The 17,961-nt window shown below is 41.8% G+C and overlaps 1 protein-coding gene across 1 annotated transcript in view; it reads left to right on the forward strand.

The window, feature by feature from the left end:
- Window positions 1-969: 969 nt before the first annotated feature.
- The window catches only part of GLT1D1 (glycosyltransferase 1 domain containing 1), a gene marked incomplete at both ends in the record, with an annotated part of 58,497 nt that continues 41,505 nt past the window's right edge, over window positions 970-17,961 (forward strand). The window contains 3 exons of the mRNA XM_082007693.1: window positions 970-1,037; window positions 9,030-9,178; window positions 12,314-12,419. Of these exons, the coding sequence (XP_081863819.1) occupies window positions 970-1,037; window positions 9,030-9,178; window positions 12,314-12,419 (323 nt within the window). The remainder of the gene's footprint in view (window positions 1,038-9,029; window positions 9,179-12,313; window positions 12,420-17,961) is intronic.

A 17,961-nucleotide genomic window follows, 5' to 3' on the forward strand; every position in this document is an offset into this window, starting at 1 on the left:
TACTGTCAGCCACCCGGCCCCTATCAATCTCCCAACAGACTCCCTAAACTGCCTCTCAGTCTTGCTGCCTGCTGCCCCACCCATCTGACCTTGGCTGCTCACGTGTGTTTCTGATTATAATTTGCAATTACCCTGAAGACTGGCTTGATAGTTTAGGATACAGTTTTCTTGGTCCTGAGTTCAGGCTCTTCCTTCTTCTCTTTCCTTCTTTGTTGTAGCTTTGGATTCTGCCTGCTGCTGTGAAAGCTGTGGTTCCTCATCAGAGCTTTCCCCTGGACTTCACACCTTTGGCTCGGCTTAGCTCTCGTATGGCCTTCCTGATATTTAGCGTGGTCTTTGACCGTCCTGTTACCTTGTTCTTTGGACTAGCGCATTTCTCTGGCTTTTCTGGTTGTTGGCATCTTACCCACAATTAGTTTTTTTCTCCATTCCTGCACTTAATATGAACCACCTCCATCTTGTGAGGCACACAGTGACTGTGGTACAGCTGAGGAACTGCCTCAGGAGGCGGTGGCTGATACCAACCTTCCCATGATGTTCTTCTCAGGAGGCCTTTAATTTAAGGCCTCTCTGAGGCCATGATTTGAGCACATCATCTTTGTGGCTGTTTAATGAAAATACATAGCACTAATTAGAGGTGGGGGGAAGGGACCCAACCCTCAGGCACAAGACCGGGAGCTTGGCTCTGTAGTCAAGTGCTATCTGATCAGGAACACCCGGCAAGGGCATAACCATTCCCTCACCGGATGGGTCCATCCTCCCAAAGGGCCGCGCTCAGCCCTCGCGGGTGGGTCGGAGGCGCCGGGGCAGCGCGGCCTTCCCGCCCCTCCCCCGGCCGCGGCAGGTGGCACACCCGCTCCACTGCGTCCGCGGGGCCGCGCCCCGGCCGCCGGCAGGTGGAGGAGGCGGCGGCCGCGGCGCTGCCCCTCAGCGAGGTGGCTCCCGCCCGGGCGGACAAGAGGGGCCGCTATGAGGCTGCTCTTGCTGGCGTGCCTCCGAGCGCAGACCGGCAACGCGACTACCGCGGCCAGGATACAGTAAGTGCCCCCCACCCCCCGTCCCGCGATGCGGGGGAGAGGGGATCCCCGCTGCCTGCCCGCTTACCCCTTAGGATCCTCGCCACCGCTGCTGCCTGCCCTGCCCGCTCACCGGCGAGGCGGCAGGGAGGCGGAGCCGCTCCCCCCTCCCCTCACGCTGAGGCCGCCGCAGCCCTCGTCGGCGGGCAGACAGGGCTCCGCGGCGGGCGCCGGTGCTGCGGGCCCGGCACGAGGCTGTGGCAGGGCGGCGGGGGCTGTCCGCCATTCGGTGCCCCCGCTGGCGCACGGGGGCGGTGTCTCTCCCGCCTCAGCCGCGTAGATGGCTGGCGCCGGGGGTGTGTGAGGGGGACGGCGACCGAGCGCTGAGGCAGGCCCTCTCTGGCAGCGCCGGGGGGAGATCCGCCTCGAGCGGGGAACCGGGGCCTGCTGTCCGGTGGGGCGGCCGCCGCTGCAGGTTTGCTGAGGATCTGTCTGGGCTCCCTCTGCTCGTACGACTGGGGAGTAAGGGATAGGGGGGAGCCGAGGGGCTCCCTTCCCAAAAAAGAACCCAAACCAAAGAGCTTTTGCTCGGGGCAGTCTGCTGTCCCAGCAGCTGCTCGCCCTGCAGGGCGACCCGGGCTCGCAGGCTCAGAGCAGAGGGGTCCCCTCATCAGCCGCCCCACTGAGCCCGGGCACAACGGGTTTTAGTCAGTCGTGCAGCGGGTTTCCTAAGGGCTGCCCGCTTGGGAAATTCCCAGGATCGGATGAGAAGTCACTGCGAGAAGCAGTAGGCTCTGGGAGCTCTGAAATGAGGAGCCGTTTAGAGCAGCAGTATTGCAACGGCTACTCCCCTGAGCGCTCTTGCTGTGGGGCCCTCGTGCAACGTGCAGCTCTCGGCGATTATGGATGTGAATCTGTAGTGCTTTGAAACTGCGTAAATACGGAATAGTCTTAATGTCCCCCATTTAACTTTTTTGATGAAATGTGGAAAACGGATGTGGCTGACAGCATTTCTGAGGGCTTTGCTGTGCATGTGAGCTTTGTTTAAAGAAAAAAAAAAAAGTAATTGTAAAAATGAAACAATTTCTCAATGGTTTTTGTCCTCTGGAGGCCCAAAATAAGGACTTGGTTGCTTCTTACCTGTCAGTCACCCACAGTTTAGTTGTTTTTCTTAGGATTAATTTCTTTGGCGATTACGTTTTCCCTGAGCTTGATCTGTACGTTGTGTGTTATACATAGAAATAGTCCTCTGACGTTGTTTTAAGTTTTCACGCCGGTCATGTCAAGTTCGGTCTTAGATTTGTGCAGGGCTACTGTGTTGGATAAGATACAGACCAGAGAAAGCTGAAGTTTTCTGTATTTTAAAAGAATATTGATAAAATGTTGAGATAACATATTTGTTTATCATACACATTTTTTACCTGTACATGTCGGCACAGAATTCATGTGTGGTGGTTTGTGTGGCATTCTGCATTTCCTTTCACCTTCAATCTTTTGCTCTCACTGGGTAATACAAAACTAGTTATTTTTAGGGATGTCTGCTCATTCTTCCTTCATAAGATTATTTATTCTACCTTTACAAATTAAATATTCACTTACCTTCATGTTCCACGTCAAAATGAAGAAAATCAGACAAACATTTAGATTGTGGAGCTGTTCAGACGTAATCTAGTAGAAAGCTGGTTTTGCATTATTTCTAGTTAAGCTAAGCCTGAATAAGACAGACAAACAAATGTCTACATATTATTTCAAATTGTCTTTTAACTACACTGAAATTGATTGCAATCATGTGAGCATACCGCATCGAGACACAGTGGCTTAGCAAGATGCCTTTACGTGAGTTAGAGTAACCAGTGGTTTTGGTTAGCCTTCTCCAGCTGTGACTTGTGCACAGTGGCCTAATTTAATGTTTTTTATTTTGAAAGAGGGCGTAGGCTTGGTGAGATGCAACAGCTCAGTTGACAGATGGTTCAACATATTACCATGTTAACGCAATTGTTTGCAGCTATGTGAACACATCTGCAGTGATCTGTGCACAGTACACCAACTTGCTTTAGCATCCTGTTGCTTTATAGGCATACTTTATACAACATGGATGCTGCTTTCCCATGCACATAGACCTTCAACATAAAGCAAATAATTAGTGAAAGGTCAATTTAATTCATGTTCACAGCAAAGATGGATAAAGGATTCTAAGAGAAGTAGTATTTGAGTCAATAACTTATGTCATGTTCAGTTGCTATCTTACCACCTACCACAAATGTTATTTATAGTAATAACATAAACGAGGCCATTTAGAGGAAGAAAAAAGTCTGATCAGGAAAAAAAATCAAGAGTATTAGCTAGCAATTAAATCCATCTTCCTGACTAAAAGGCTAGTCAAGGGACAGCTATCACTAAAACCATCCTATGGAGTTACTTCCATCTAATACTAGTTTTCTTAAGACTTTTTATGCCATTTAAAAAAAAAATAAATCTACATGTATGGCCGAAGGCTTGGGCATGTCACTTCTCGCACTAATCTTTCACACCTGAGGTTAAGTGCATATGGTAACCTTTGTAGTGTATATGTTAATACACAGTAAATACATATTCCAATTAATATTTGCCTTCAGTTGTATGTGCATACATGCTCATTAATTTATTTGTTCAATTTTTTTTTTTTATATTGAACCATGGCAACTTTTGGTTAAGTATAAGTGAAACAATGAAGTTGTCTCCAGGTTGGATACTTGCCAGCGAAGATGAATTTTTATGGCTTAATATCGCTGGGTATACTATGTTTATGATGTTACAGCTGTTCCTATAATTGCTTCATCTTTTCATAAATAAGGTATTCATTTCCTGAGTTTAAAGTAACTGGTGGCACAGATACCAGAATCTAATTTGGCTAGAAATCAGCTTGCTAAAACAAGTGATATAGTGAATGTGCTGTGGGCTTTATTTGTAGATTGTGTGTATAATCTAATCACCTTAAAAAATATGACCAATGAGTAGAGAATAAAACACTAAGCAAAGAATAAAACACTAAGCAAAAGTTTTTGGTTAGGATGCCATTCTTCAGCCTTAGAAATAAGATCAAAGAGAGTGTTAGTAAAGAAAATAAATTAATCTTCTCTGCCCCTTCAAATGTTCCGTTCATCTTTTATTACTTGGTAGTAAGGAGGAATAGAAATCTTGAATTAATTGGTTAATTAGAAAGATTTAGATGAAGTATTTTGTCAATATGTAAGTATCTTTTGGAGAGGGAGAGATTGTTTCAGTTCTCATTTGAAATGGGACAGTCGTGACAGCCATTCTGTAAATCTCCAGGTAATCAACTGCAGGAGAATTAAACCCACAAATTCAATAATGCTTATCTTTCCTCTTTACAATTATTTTTCAGCTTAGACATTTATTGGAGTAATTCTGAGCCCGAGCTTTTCTTCTATTTAGTCTTATCCTATTTGCTACCATTAAAATCGCACAGAAGAGCACTCGTACAGCAGGAGATCATCTTCTCTTCATGGTAGGTCTGTCGTGGTTTAGCCCCAGCCGGCAGCTAAGCACCACGCAGCCGCTCGCTCATCTCCCCCCTGCCAGGTGGGATGGAGGAGAGAATCAGGGACAAAAACCTCGTGGGTTGAGATAAAAACAGTTTAACAGGGTAGCAAAGGAAGAGGAAATAATAATAGAATATACAAAAACAAGTGATGCACAACACAGCAATTGCTGCTTGTTTCCTGGTGATATCCTGATTGATACCTGGTGATTGATAGTCAGTCCCCAAGCAGCTATTGGGGAAAAAATTAACTCTATCCCAGCCAAAACCAGGACAAGGTCATAAGCTCTGTTTTACCTACCTATGTCTATTTGCACAGGTGCTGGTAAATTCCTGCTGCTGTTTGCATGGCAATTCCCAGAGCAGGACAGCTGCAGAAGGCAGGCATTCATCCTCCACCTTTGGAACTGAGATGCAATCATTTATGCGGCCTGCAATTGATGTATGCTGCATCCCAAAATGTTTTGCACAGCTAGACCTGTTTGTAAGGCAGGACTAAACTTTGCAGAATTATTTTGTCCTTCCAAAAGTCAGTTACTGACTTCAGAACATTGAGACAGAAGGATTCTTTCCCCATTTTCACTCACATATTTAATTTCTGTTCTTACTGACAGTGGATTTTATTCATACTTCATTTAAACCAACACAGAGAAATAAAATGAAGAATACTTTGCTTTAACACCTATGAAAAAAAATTAAGACAATTTACAATGAAAACAGAGGAGATCAAGCAGGGTTTCAACTCTTGTAATTCCATCAACTTCAGAATTGGGAGTATTCATCTCTGGCCGAGTTTCAGAAAAGGCCATGGAAGTGACTTTGCTCACTTAAGCTCTGAACTGTACTGTACAGATTTAACAATAGTTGATGCATAGCTTGCTTTACAGAATAGACAGCCTAGGGAAAGAGGTAATTAATATTTTTGGATGAAGCTTATTTCGTGCTGTTCAAGTCAGTGTATCTACCCACCAGGAACTTTTTGGAAATGAAACAATCTTTGTCTGCAAGTAATTCAATTGAAATATCAATTGAAAATTAGAACATAAATGTTTTTGAGAGGAAGACATCACAGAAAATAAAACAAGTGTCAAAACTATAATACTTTAGAAGGAAGCATACTTTTAACTCGCATCTTAGCTTCAGCTGTGCTGTGTTTGGAACTATAAAACTGTTCCTGTATATGAAGACCTGTGAACTGCAGATTCAGGTTGAAGGAGGGAAGACTGCTAGCCAGGATAAGTGAGAAGTAGTGATCAATAATATAGGAAATAAAAAAAAAAACAAAAAAAACCAAAAAAAACACCAACAAAAAAACCAAACCACCAAAACAAAACATTGTAAACCATCATCTGGTATTTCATAGTTGTTAAAGAAAAACGTTTTTCTATAGAAGTCTTTAATGAAGTGAAAACATATGTCAGGAAATGGTTGTACCTTTTAGCAGTACCTCTCTGCATACAGTCTAGATCCAGAGCAGACACTTACAGGTTTCATTTGTAACCCTCATGGTTTCCAAAGAGTGTACAAAATACAACAAAAAAGATTAATTCCCTGAATAGTAAAAACAATGGGACTGGAAAGTATTTTGTCCAATATTCAGATGTGTATAAGTATCACTGTGTAAGCAGTGAGTAATATAACGTACTGTAAGAAATGATCCTTCAAATTTAATAAATTACTGATGTTTTCCCCATTTGGTTACTGCCTAGCAATACACCCAAAATCTGGAATCTGACAGCCAAACTCCATTTTAGAAATACTGTTCACCTGAAGTAGTGGCTTTGGTTTCCATGAGAGTTTTGGTAGAAGGGAAAGATACAGAGCAAGGCAAATTCTGGATCCAAGCAATAATCACTGGTGGTTAAGACACTTACTTGGAAATTTATCTGCCACATACAAAACTGTGATAGAAAATGTAGACTTGAGATCTAGCATTTTCAGTCTTGTCTTAGATTCACAGACAGCAGATGTGTTCATTTTTATTTTTCGTTCAGAAAGTATTTGTTTGTGAAATGGCAAAATAACGTGAATACACAGTTGCCAGGAGGAGAAAAGATATGGGTGATGTATCCCTTCTGTCTTGGCTTGATTCAGGGACATCTGTGACTTCATAGATACATCAGCCTTCAAAAAAAATCTCCTGCAATTTGCAGCACCCTCATATCATGTTCCTTGTAACAGCATATGTGAGAAAATCAGTCTGCTTTTTTTTTGGTTATAAAGATAAAAAGTAATTTAGAAAATATGAAAATACCACTCTAAATTTCAGTACTTAAATACTACCCATTAACTCTACCTCGATGCACATATATTTCCATATATGCATAATCTGAAGCCTGTGACTAATCATATTGAACTCAATGGTATATTTATGGGATTAAAGCCTCTTTCCATCTGGGAATTCAAATTGTTCTGGAAATAATTTGATAATTTTTCCTTCTTAAGATGTATGCAAATTTTTTACATGCTCCCGAGTCATTATGTGTAGAAAAAAAAATGGAAGTAATAGAGGTAATCCACAATTTATGAGCCTTTGGAACACTTGAGGGAGTCCCCCTCTATTTACTGCAGAAACAGCTGTCATTCAGCTGTGAGATTGGGAGCTGTGGAAACTGTGGAGGAAAGGAAAAGTATTCATCCCTAGTATATTAAAAAAAAAAAAGACACTTTAGATCAACATTCCTAGCTGAGTTTCTTGATTCCTGATGTCCTGAGAGAGTTATTTTCAAATTAATTATAATATGCAAACATATTGCGTGTACATGATAGTGATTTATGGTAATTGGAATACTGATGGGAAAAAATTCTTTTAGACTGTTTAATGAGCACCTGTGAAATTATGGAATGCATGCACAAGCATCCCAAGTATTTGCCCAAGAGATTTTCTTTCCACAGCTGTGAGATTTGGGCATCACTATATAGATATAAATTGAGAGCCTCTTTGAAAAGGCAAGCAGGTACTTGGTATAAGTTCATGGGACAACTGGTGTAAATAATTACTCAACAGTGTAAATAAGGAGCTTACAATCTGGCTGTGTTTTGTTATTTATTAGTACTTATTATAATTTATTGGTCTTGTTTCAAACAGTGAAGTTAAAAGTAAAATTAGTTTCTTTTTATAATAAGGAAGAAATACAGCACCATATGTTATGCCAATGGACCTCTGTCTGATATAGTGCTAATACATTCCTTCCAAGGCCTCAAGACATTTTACAACATTTTTAGCACCAATTTCTGCAGTAATGACTAACTTCTGCAGGACAGAAAATTACATTTCTTGGGAGCATATGAAATGATCAGGAAAGGAAAGAGCCGACATTATCCAAGAAGCTATTGAGTTAGCAGGATTTTAGTGCCAGAACAATTAATATGCTATGAGAAATAAATCAACTGGAACAATATGTAATAAGCAGAAAACATTCTTGTGGTCTTTTTATAATGTTGCAAATGTAAATACTACATATTTCAGCAGATACAGTGTGCTAGTTTCTATCAAAGCATGGTTTTCCTCCTTTATGTTTTTTGGCTGATGTCACTGGAAACATTGATAACTGATTCTGGTTTTGGTGGGAGGAATTATGAGCCTAGAGTACAAAAGAAAAGACTAAAAGAAAGCTCATCAAAATGCCTAAACTAAACCTGCCCGTAATCAATCAGTTTCTTGACTTGGCAGTCTTTTAATCAATGCTTTAATATGAGGAACAACTGTATATAAAGATGAATGGGTAAGCTGACACTAGAAGGGGGGGTGGGTTGTTTTTTTTTTTTTTCTTTTTAGCAATTGAGATTTTAAAAAGAGCGTGAAAGTATTTGTAGGTTTTTTTTCTTCTACTTCAATTATCCTGTGCCTGTTTTACAAAGGGGTAAACTGAGACAAGAAGCAATTAAACCCACAGTCAAATGTAAGGGAAATACAATTTCAACTCTCCAGTTTTATTTATGTATTCATTTTTTTGCATGTTCTGTATTTTTAATAGCATTGATTAGCTGGACATATTTGTGTTTTCTTCACTTGGTGGCCTTTCTCCAGAACCAGGGTCTGAGAATCCTTAAGACCAAGGTCTACCAAACTCAATTCAAAAGAAGTCTTTTCAGCATATTAAGCTGAAACTCAGTTAGGAAACATCCTGAACATACTTCACTTCTGATTTCCAAAGGTGGTGTTCATGCTACGTAGGCTTGGGCCTCAAAATGGGTACAGATTATGTTGCGTGGCAGTGTGACTGTGGCTTCGCAATGGTGAAGGGAACAAATATTTTCCATGAACACCGCGCCCTCCCCGCCCCCCCCCCCCCCCCCCCCCCCCCGCCTTGTAAATAGCTCTATGGTTGCTTGAACAAAATTAGTATAAAGGTAAATGCTGGAGAAAAATTCTTACAGAAAAACATTTTGATTAAGCTTATTTGATACACTGGCATGTCTACAACATTAATAGCATCCTTTTTCTTTTTCTATTTATTCCAATAATGAAGGAATCATCTACATGCTGCAGGTCATATCTGTGTCCTTAAAGATGCTTTAACGTATGAAAGTCCAACTGAAATAGCAAATCTAATCTCCACAGACAAGTTTGATGCAGCCCTGGCCATTCATCTTTATAAAGGAGGCAGACTTCTGCAAGGTAATCCTCTTTCTATTTTGCAATAAAAATACCCCTTAAAAAGGTACTGAAAGAGAAGAGAATGAATATAAACAGTTATAAATGTATAAACCCACATGTCACGTTATTCTGTTTATCTACTTCAACAAATGTTCAGAAATGCTGAAAATCTTTTTCTGTGGGAGATCTGATCCAGAGAGGAGAGAACTAAATAAATGTACTTTTAAAGCACATAGTGCATTTCGTAATTAAGTACTTTAACTACATTAAGAAAAGAGCATTATATTAACATTAAGATATTTTCAGCAAATGTGTTCTTTCGGAGGACAATGGCTTGGCTAAGTATAGCTGAGGTCAAATAGAAGAAAACAGGCTAATTTGATTTTTCTGCTCAAAAAATGAGTCGGGTTTTTTTGACGTGAAATAACTTTGAGATGTCGTTCATGCCAGCTAAACTGTAGGAGGCAGGATGTTATCAGACAACTAATAAAATTTTCTATTGTATCTAGTCATGTAGAACAAAATTTTAGCCTGCCATTAATGATACCCTAGAAGGTCTGGCTTTCAAAATTACAGACACTGTCACCTACTGAAATTGCAAGTGTGTATCCATTTTTGAGATCACATTTGTATTGTACAAATCTATTCACTTGGACGACGGTAGGTAATTTGATACTTTCATCAGATCTCAGTATAAGTTGTGTTGTGCTGTTTCTCAGATTTCAGAAGTCCCCCTGCTATTTGTGCTGGTGGGTTTTCAGAAAGCCTGAATTATTATGTCTGTCATACTTGTGTATCTTTTGTTACAATGGAGCTCTGATTTCACTAGGAATCCTAGAATACAAATACAAAAAAGTAATTCTGTAAAATGATCTCTGCTAACATAAGACTTTATCCTAATGGAGTATAGAGATGATGGGTTTTGTGACAAGACCTAGAATTGTTTTGGAGGAGGCTTATGGAAGGTCTTAGAACAATCTCTCTTTTTTTTTTTTTTTTTTTTTTTTTTTTTTGCTAAGGAACAAGAAATAAGATTGAGTTTTAAATGTTTACTGTAAAACTTTATTGCAGTTTTGACTTGCATGGCATTGCCCGAACACTGTTGCTGTTAGCTTTTCAAAATCTCAAGTGACCTACAAAGCCTGATACTTGAATGATTTACAAAAGCTCAGCAACTTAAATAAGTTAGTCACACTGTTCCAAAAAGCATCTGCAATAACTGAAAGAAAAATAAGATGGAAATCTGTGAAAAGCAAGACAGTAAGTAGTGTGATTGCTGAGATGATCCTAGTCAAAGTGTAAAAGTTATTGTAGACTTCTTGAAGGAAAAAAGTGATTCAAAGGGCATTCCTGATTCTTGTAGCATTTAATCTGTCCATATTCTATCTTAAGAAATAGCTTAAACACATTTAATGATTACAGTCATACTACCATTACTACCATACCACCAATCTTTTGGGCCTCATCCCAGAAACTCTGTTTATATGATTAGGGACATATGATCAATACATGTAAATAGGTGACATAATAATTATTTACTTATTTATTAGGAAAGCAATTTGTATTTTATATTGTATTACAGAGAGTCAGTCTCTTGAAGATTAGTGCTTACACACTAATTATTAATTATACAGTAGCCTCTAGTGTCCTGCTTGTTGGCCCAGTGCTGACGACAGTGTTGTCTACTGAGTCCTTGATCACTCTACCCTCCCATCCAATAGCAAGGGAAAAAACAAAGCAAATTTTCTGCCTTTCTTGATATACAGTGTAGTTGGCAATACAGCCTAACTGCTTATTCTTGTTCACAGTCAGAAGGAAACCTTGGCTTCATCTGTTACAGCTAACAGAAATCTGCAAAATCCACAAAATTGGTCACCTTAATGACAGGTTTTGTAGGCTGTCTTACTGGAGACAGTTTTAAATTCCAAATGGGACTGCAGTTTTGCAAAAGAAACAATGTTCTGCATGTAGTAATTAGCTACCATGAGTCTCTTATTTGTTAGCTTAATGTGGTGTAAAACTTAAAACTTAAATCGTTTTCTGTGCCGAAACGATCAACAGTAAACATTATTGTCTGTTATCTTCATTAGTTGAAGTGTAGAACATTACTGATAACTTGTCAGTTACTAAAAATAACCTGACTCCAAGAAAAGAAATACTATTAGAAAGGAATCTTACAGTACTAGTGGCTTTTTTATTTTCATCTAAGTAGTCTTTGGTCTTGTCCATGTAAGTCCAGCTACTGTTAGCATAGAAGTGCTACTCTGTTTCAGTGGCTTTACCTTTACATAAATATGAATTTATTCTGGTGCTCTGTGTCAAAACTAGGCTTTTGCCAGAGTGCAGACACCACGAGGATATGTATGCTTTTGTTGATACTCTAAAATTTGAATGCTGATTAGGTCTTGTGCACAGTCTGTCCCAGAGACAGCATGCCTTCGTCTGCTCTTACTGTTCTGAGCACTGTAAGGCATCCTAAAACAACTTTCATAATTTGTGTAATCACAGGAGGTCTTGGAACAATCAATTATAAACACAGATTTGTCTTTTGGGATGGAATTAGGCAAAACAATGGTTTAGTTGCAGGTTCACATATACTGCCTTATTTAATTTGGTGACCTTTTCTGATGGTGTGGCTCCATCTACATTTTTTGTAGCAGTAAAATTGGCTTCAGAAGTCAATATTTAAAAAAAACAAACTAATTTCAGTAACCAGCTTTGCAGGATGGTCACCCAAAGCACTGTATTGGAATGCCTGAGAGGGCAGGGAATGAGTGGCTGAGACTAGATACCTGGGACCAAACTTTGAGATACTGCATCTTACTAAAATGTGAATAACATTTAAAATATATGTGCTGTTTGGTGGGCTGCCAAGTGTGGAAACTAATTGGTTGTTTTTACTAAGCATGGAAAAGGCAAAGAAAATGTCATAGCTTCACAACAGAGTGACATGCTATGGAAGTGTATAGTTATTGTATAGGTTTTTTTCAGTGCCAAACCCATAAAAACCCAAGTTTCTCCAGGTTTCTTTTTCAAAGGCTTTTGCTTACATATGTGATACAGTATTACCAATATACTTTTTCACTCTTAATGTCCCCTTCTAGTCATTACCTTGACATGTTGGTCAACTTCTCATCATAGTCATTTGCTTTCCAGGTAGCAGAATCCCTTTTGGAATCATCTTTGGTGGGACAGATGTAAATGAAGATACCAAATATGAAGAGAAACATCGGGTAATGGGAGCAGTGCTAGGAGAAGCCAGGTAAAAGCATGTTTAGAAGGTTTATGACAGGAAATTGCATTTTTATAATGGCAGATATTTTAGGAACCGTTCCATAAATGCTTGGAATCACTGGGAGATGTGTAGGCCAGCAGACAAAGGATAGACTACTTGAAACCCTTATGATCTCTACATACTATGTTATGATTCTGTGATGGAAGTAGAACAGTTTCTTCATAAAATACAGTCTGTATGCAGTCTATTCATTTTGTATTTCCTCTGTTACAATTGTTTCATCTTACTTGTCCATGTAAGAGTTGGCAGATGTAGTACTGAAACTTGGTCTCTGGGGCTGTGAATTTTCAAAAAGACTCAAATCCCATTAAAAGCTAATGAAATCTGTGCTCTTGCTAACTAATCCTGTGCTTTGTCTACTGAATCATAACTGTTTTCTAGAACAATAGCACTATGCATGTGATGAGAATATAAAATTCTAAGGCAGGTAAAAAATGAGAAGAATAATAGCAAGAGTACTTAACCTGGGATTTGGCAGTGTATTGCACTGTAGAATAACCTACTTTATAGGTAGACATTATAAAGACAGCTTTTGATGGTTAGTATAACTTCTACTGTAGCAACTTGACTATGGTTTATTTGGTGTCTTTATAATGGATACAATTCTATGCAATCAAGGTTTAATTTCTTACCAACGATATTTTAGACTGTTTGTATTTGCAGAGATTTAGGTAAAGAAATGCACATCTAAGTATCACCAACAATATCCGTACAGTTCTCATTTGTACAGAACTATCCTGGCCATGAAGTGACTGATATTTAATATTTAAATAGTGAATCTTTAGTAGTGGAGGTGCTTAATGGTGAGTTAGTGGTGGAGGTATGATTATTTAAATATCAAATCTTTGTTAGCAGTGGAGGTATGACTATTCTCATTAAATCTTACTGTAGTAATATTATTAGCCTAAACGAGGTTGGACCCCATTTGCCAAGGCTCTGTGCCAGAAGTGCTAAATGTTGCTCCAAGTTGGTGTGTTGTTTTTTTTTTTTAAAAACCTCTGGTTCTTAGTAAATTCTGGTTTATGTTATTCAAACATATAAAATATTCCATACTGGAACTAACATATTTTATGCATTAAGTGCTATCTGTACATACAGACCAAGGTGCTCAGTAGGTTGACTTAAGGGAAACAACAACTAAAAATAACTGGCATTTGTCCTGTTGGATCACAGATTGAAACCTGTTCTTGGACACCTCGCATTTAGCTTTTTGACAAACTGCTTGGCTGAAAAGCAGGTGACTCAAGTATAAAAAGCTTTTGTTCTTTTTTTCCTGCTAATGTGACCCTTGAACATAATATGTTCATGTGATACATGAACAAAGAAGCAGAGACTGAAAAAAGTCTTTAAGCAAATTCTCTCAGTTTTTTACGTGAATTGACAAGGGAGTAAAAGTCCACAAAAGTTCCAGTGACAGGTCAGTGTAGTCATCAAATGTCATTCAAGGACTATTCAGAAATCAGAGAAAATTACTAAAAAACAAAAACCTTTTTGCAGCATTTCTCATTGTTTCAACATCCCCAGAAAAGAAGTTTCCTTCTGCTTGATCCAAAGGTCTATTGACTTCAACAGTGTTTGATCACATCCATGGTGGGCCAATCAGCCCTTTTTTTTATTGGAAACTAAAGCATTTTATGGATATAAATCTTCCAATAGATGAAATTAACTTAATAGATAGCTTAAGTCTTATCAAGATAGAGGCTAAGGCTCTCACTTCATGTGTAGCCAGTGTAATAGCTCACTAATGGCAGGGATGGCTCTATTGCTACCCCCCTTCCTTTTCTCCTTTCTCTTGCTTGTGGCTGTGTGACCCATCCTTTCTTGTGCCAGGGATGGGCTGCTTTCTGAGCAGGTTTAACTCACTAAATGGTGTAAAATTGGCACTTTTCTGGGGGTTAGTTTTCTACCACTTTAATAAGAAAAGTGAGGTCGTGGAAGGCTAGAAGAAGGATGTCTTTTTGGTGGCAGTAAGCTGCTACAAGCAGGTCACACAGCCTCATGGAACTATACTGTGACTGTTGACTTGAGTATTCTGAAGAGTCATCGCTCCAGAGTTGAGCTCTGCATAAGCGAAAGGGTTCCCTGAGTGTGTTAGGTGTAATCAAATTTAAGCATCTGCAACATATCACACACAGAATCACAGAATCACTGGGTTGGAAAGGACCTTCAAGATCATCAAGTCCAACCATTAATCCAGCGCCACCATGTCCCCTAAACCATGTCCTGAAGCGCCACATCCACATGTTTTTTGAACACTTCCAGAGATGGCGACTCCACCACCTCCCTGGGCAGCCTGTTCCAATGCCTGACCACTCTCTCAGTGAAGAAATTTTTCCTAATATCCAATCTAAACCTCCCCTGGCGCAACTTGAGGCCATTTCCTCTTGTCCTATCACTGGTTACTTGGGAGAAGAGACCAACACCCTCGTCGCCACAACCCCCTTTCAGGTAGTTGTAGAGAGCAATAAGGTCTCCCCTCAGCCTCCTCTTCTCCAGACTAAACAACCTCAGTTCCCTCAGCCGCTCCTCATAAGACTTGTGCTCCAGCCCCCTCACCAGCTTCGTTGCCCTTCTCTGGACACGCTCCAGCACCTCAACATCCTTCTTGTAGTAGAGGGGCCCAAAACTGAACACAGGATTCAAGGTGCGGCCTCACCAGTGCTGAGTACAGGGGCACGATCACTTCCCTACTCCTGCTGGCCACACTATTCCTGATACAGGCCAGGACGCTGTTGGCCTTCTTGGCCACCTGGGCACACTGCCGGCTCATGTTCAGCCAGCTGTCAACCAGCACCCCCAGGTCCCTTTCTGCCAGGCTGCTCTCCAGCCACTCTTCCCCAAGCCTGTAGCGTTGCATGGGGTTGTTGTGGCCAAAGTGCAGAACCCTGCACTTGGCCTTATTAAACCTCATACAGTTGACCTCTGCCCATCGATCCAGCCTGTCCAGATCCCTCTGCAGAGCCTTCCTACCCTCCAGCAGATCAACACTCCCACCCAACTTGGTGTCATCTGCAAACTTACTGAGGGAGCACTCGATTCCCTCATCCAGATCATCAATAAAGATATTGAACAAGACCGGCCCCAGAACCGAGCCCTGGGGAACACCGCTTGTGACCGGCCGCCAGCCGGATTTAACGCCGTTCACCACAACTCTCTGGGCTCGGCCATCCAGCCAGTTCCTCACCCAGCGAAGAGTAAACCTGTCTAAGCCATGAGCCGCCAGTTTCTCCAGGAGAATGCTGTGGGAGACGCTGTCAAAGGCTTTACTAAAGTCCAGGTAGACAACGTCCACAGTCTTTCCCTCATCCACTAGGCGGGTCACCTGGTCATAGAAGGAGATCAGGTTGGTCAAGCAGGACCTGCCTTTCATGAACCCATGCTGGCTGGGCCTGAGCCCTTGGTTGTCCTGCAGGTGCCCTGTGAGCACTCTCAAGACCAACCGCTCCATAATCTTCCCCGGTACAGAGGTCAGGCTGACAGGCCTGCAGTTCCCAGGATCCTCCTTCCGGCCTTTCTTGTAGACGGGCGTCACATTGGCAAGCCTCCAGTCTTCTGGGACCTCCCCTGTTAACCAAGACTGCTGATAAATGATGGAGAGTGGCTTGGCAAGCTCCTCTGCCAGCTCTCTCAGTACTCTCGGGTGGATCCCATCAGGCCCCATAGACTTGTGGGTGTTCAGGTGGTTTAGCATGTCCTTGACTGCTTCCTCCTGGATTATGAGGAGTACATTGTGCTCTCCATCCCCATCTTCCAGCTCAGGGGGCTGAATACCCTGTGGATACCTGGACTGGCTATTAAAGACTGAGGCAAAGAAGGCATTAAGTACCTCAGCCTTGTCCTCGTCCTTGGAGACAATGTTCCCCGCCATATCCAGTAGGGGATGGAGATTCTCCTTGCCTCTCTTTTTGTTGTTAATATATTTGTAAAAACATTTTTTATTATCCTTTACGACTGTGGCCAGACTGAGCTCTAGCTGGGCTTTTGCCTTTCTAATTTTGTCCCTGCTTGACCTAATGAGATCCTTGTACTCTTTGTGACTTGCCTGCCCCTTCTTCCAGAGATGATAAACTCTCCTCTTTTCCCTGAGTCCCAGCAAAATCTCCCTGTTCAGCCAGGCCGGTTGCCTTCCCCGCCAGCTCTTCTTACGGCACATGGGGACCGCCTGCTCCTGCGCCTTTAAGATTTCCTTCTTGAAGACTGTCCAGCCTTCCTGGACCCCTTTGTCCTTCAGGACTGTCTCCCAAGGGACTCTCTCAACCAGTGACCTGAACAGGCCAAAGTCTGCCCTCCGGAAGTCCATGATAGCAGTTTTGCTGACCCCTGTCCTTACTTTGCTCACAACTGAGAATTCTATCATGTCGTGGTCGCTAAGCCCAAGACGACCTCCGACCACCACATCTCTCACCAGTCCTTCTCTGTTTGTAAACAGCAGGTCCAGTAAGGCACCTCCCCTGGTGGGCTCACTCATGAGCTGCATCAGGAAGTTATCCTCCACACACTCCAGGAACCTCCTAGACTGTTTCCTCTCTGCTGTGTTATACTTCCAGCAGATGTCCGGTAGGTTTAAGTCGCCCACAAGAACAAGGGCCAGCGAATGCGAGACCTCCGCCAGTCGCTTATAGAATGTCTCATCTGTGTCTTCATCCTGGTTGGGTGGTCTGTAACAGACTCCCAGCAGGATGTCTGCCTCATTGGCCTTCCCCCTCATCCTTACCCACAAGCACTCTACTTGGTCTTCACAATCTTCGATTTCTATGCAATCGAAACATTCCCTAACAAACAGAGCCACCCCACCGCCTCTCCTTCCCTGCCTATCCCTTCGGAAGAGCTTATAGCCATCCATTGCTGCACTCCAGTCATGAGAAGCATCCCACCATGTTTCTGTGATGGCAACTACGTCATAGCTGTCATGCTACACAATGGCTTCCAGCTCCTCCTGTTTGGTGCCCATGCTGCGTGCATTGGTGTAGATGCACCTGAGCTGGGCTATCGATTTCAACTCTGGCACGTTGAACCGACCCCTAGGTTCAACTCTAGTGAGCCCGGTTTTATCCCCTCCCCCCTCCAAATCTAGTTTAAAGCCCTCTCAATGAGGCCTGCGAGCTCATGAGCAAGAATCCTTTTGCCCCTTGGCGTCAGTTGCACTCCATCAGCTGCGAGGAGGCCCGGTGCCGTGTAAACCGCCCCGTGGTCAAAAACCCCAAAATTCTGACGACAGCACCAGCCCCTAAGCCACGTGTTGATCAGGTGTTGATCATGTTATCAAATCCAGTGTACTGCTTGCATACTTCAGCAGAGCTTAATTATCTTGCTGAACAGAACTTGCTCAGGATGCTACCTGTTTTCATCACAGCATTCTAGCTTAGGCAAATACCTACAGTGGTTCAGATACAGCAGTATGGATTTTGGTTCATGTTAGCAATGAGGAAATACATGCAGAATCTGCAGCAGGCTTATATCTTGTAGTTTTATCTTTGCTAATACTACTGTATGTTCTTGCTGTTATTAG

This window comes from Phaethon aethereus (assembly GCF_964289735.1).
Source record: "Phaethon aethereus genome assembly, chromosome: 17".
In the NCBI taxonomy this organism is placed as follows: domain Eukaryota; kingdom Metazoa; phylum Chordata; class Aves; order Phaethontiformes; family Phaethontidae; genus Phaethon; species Phaethon aethereus.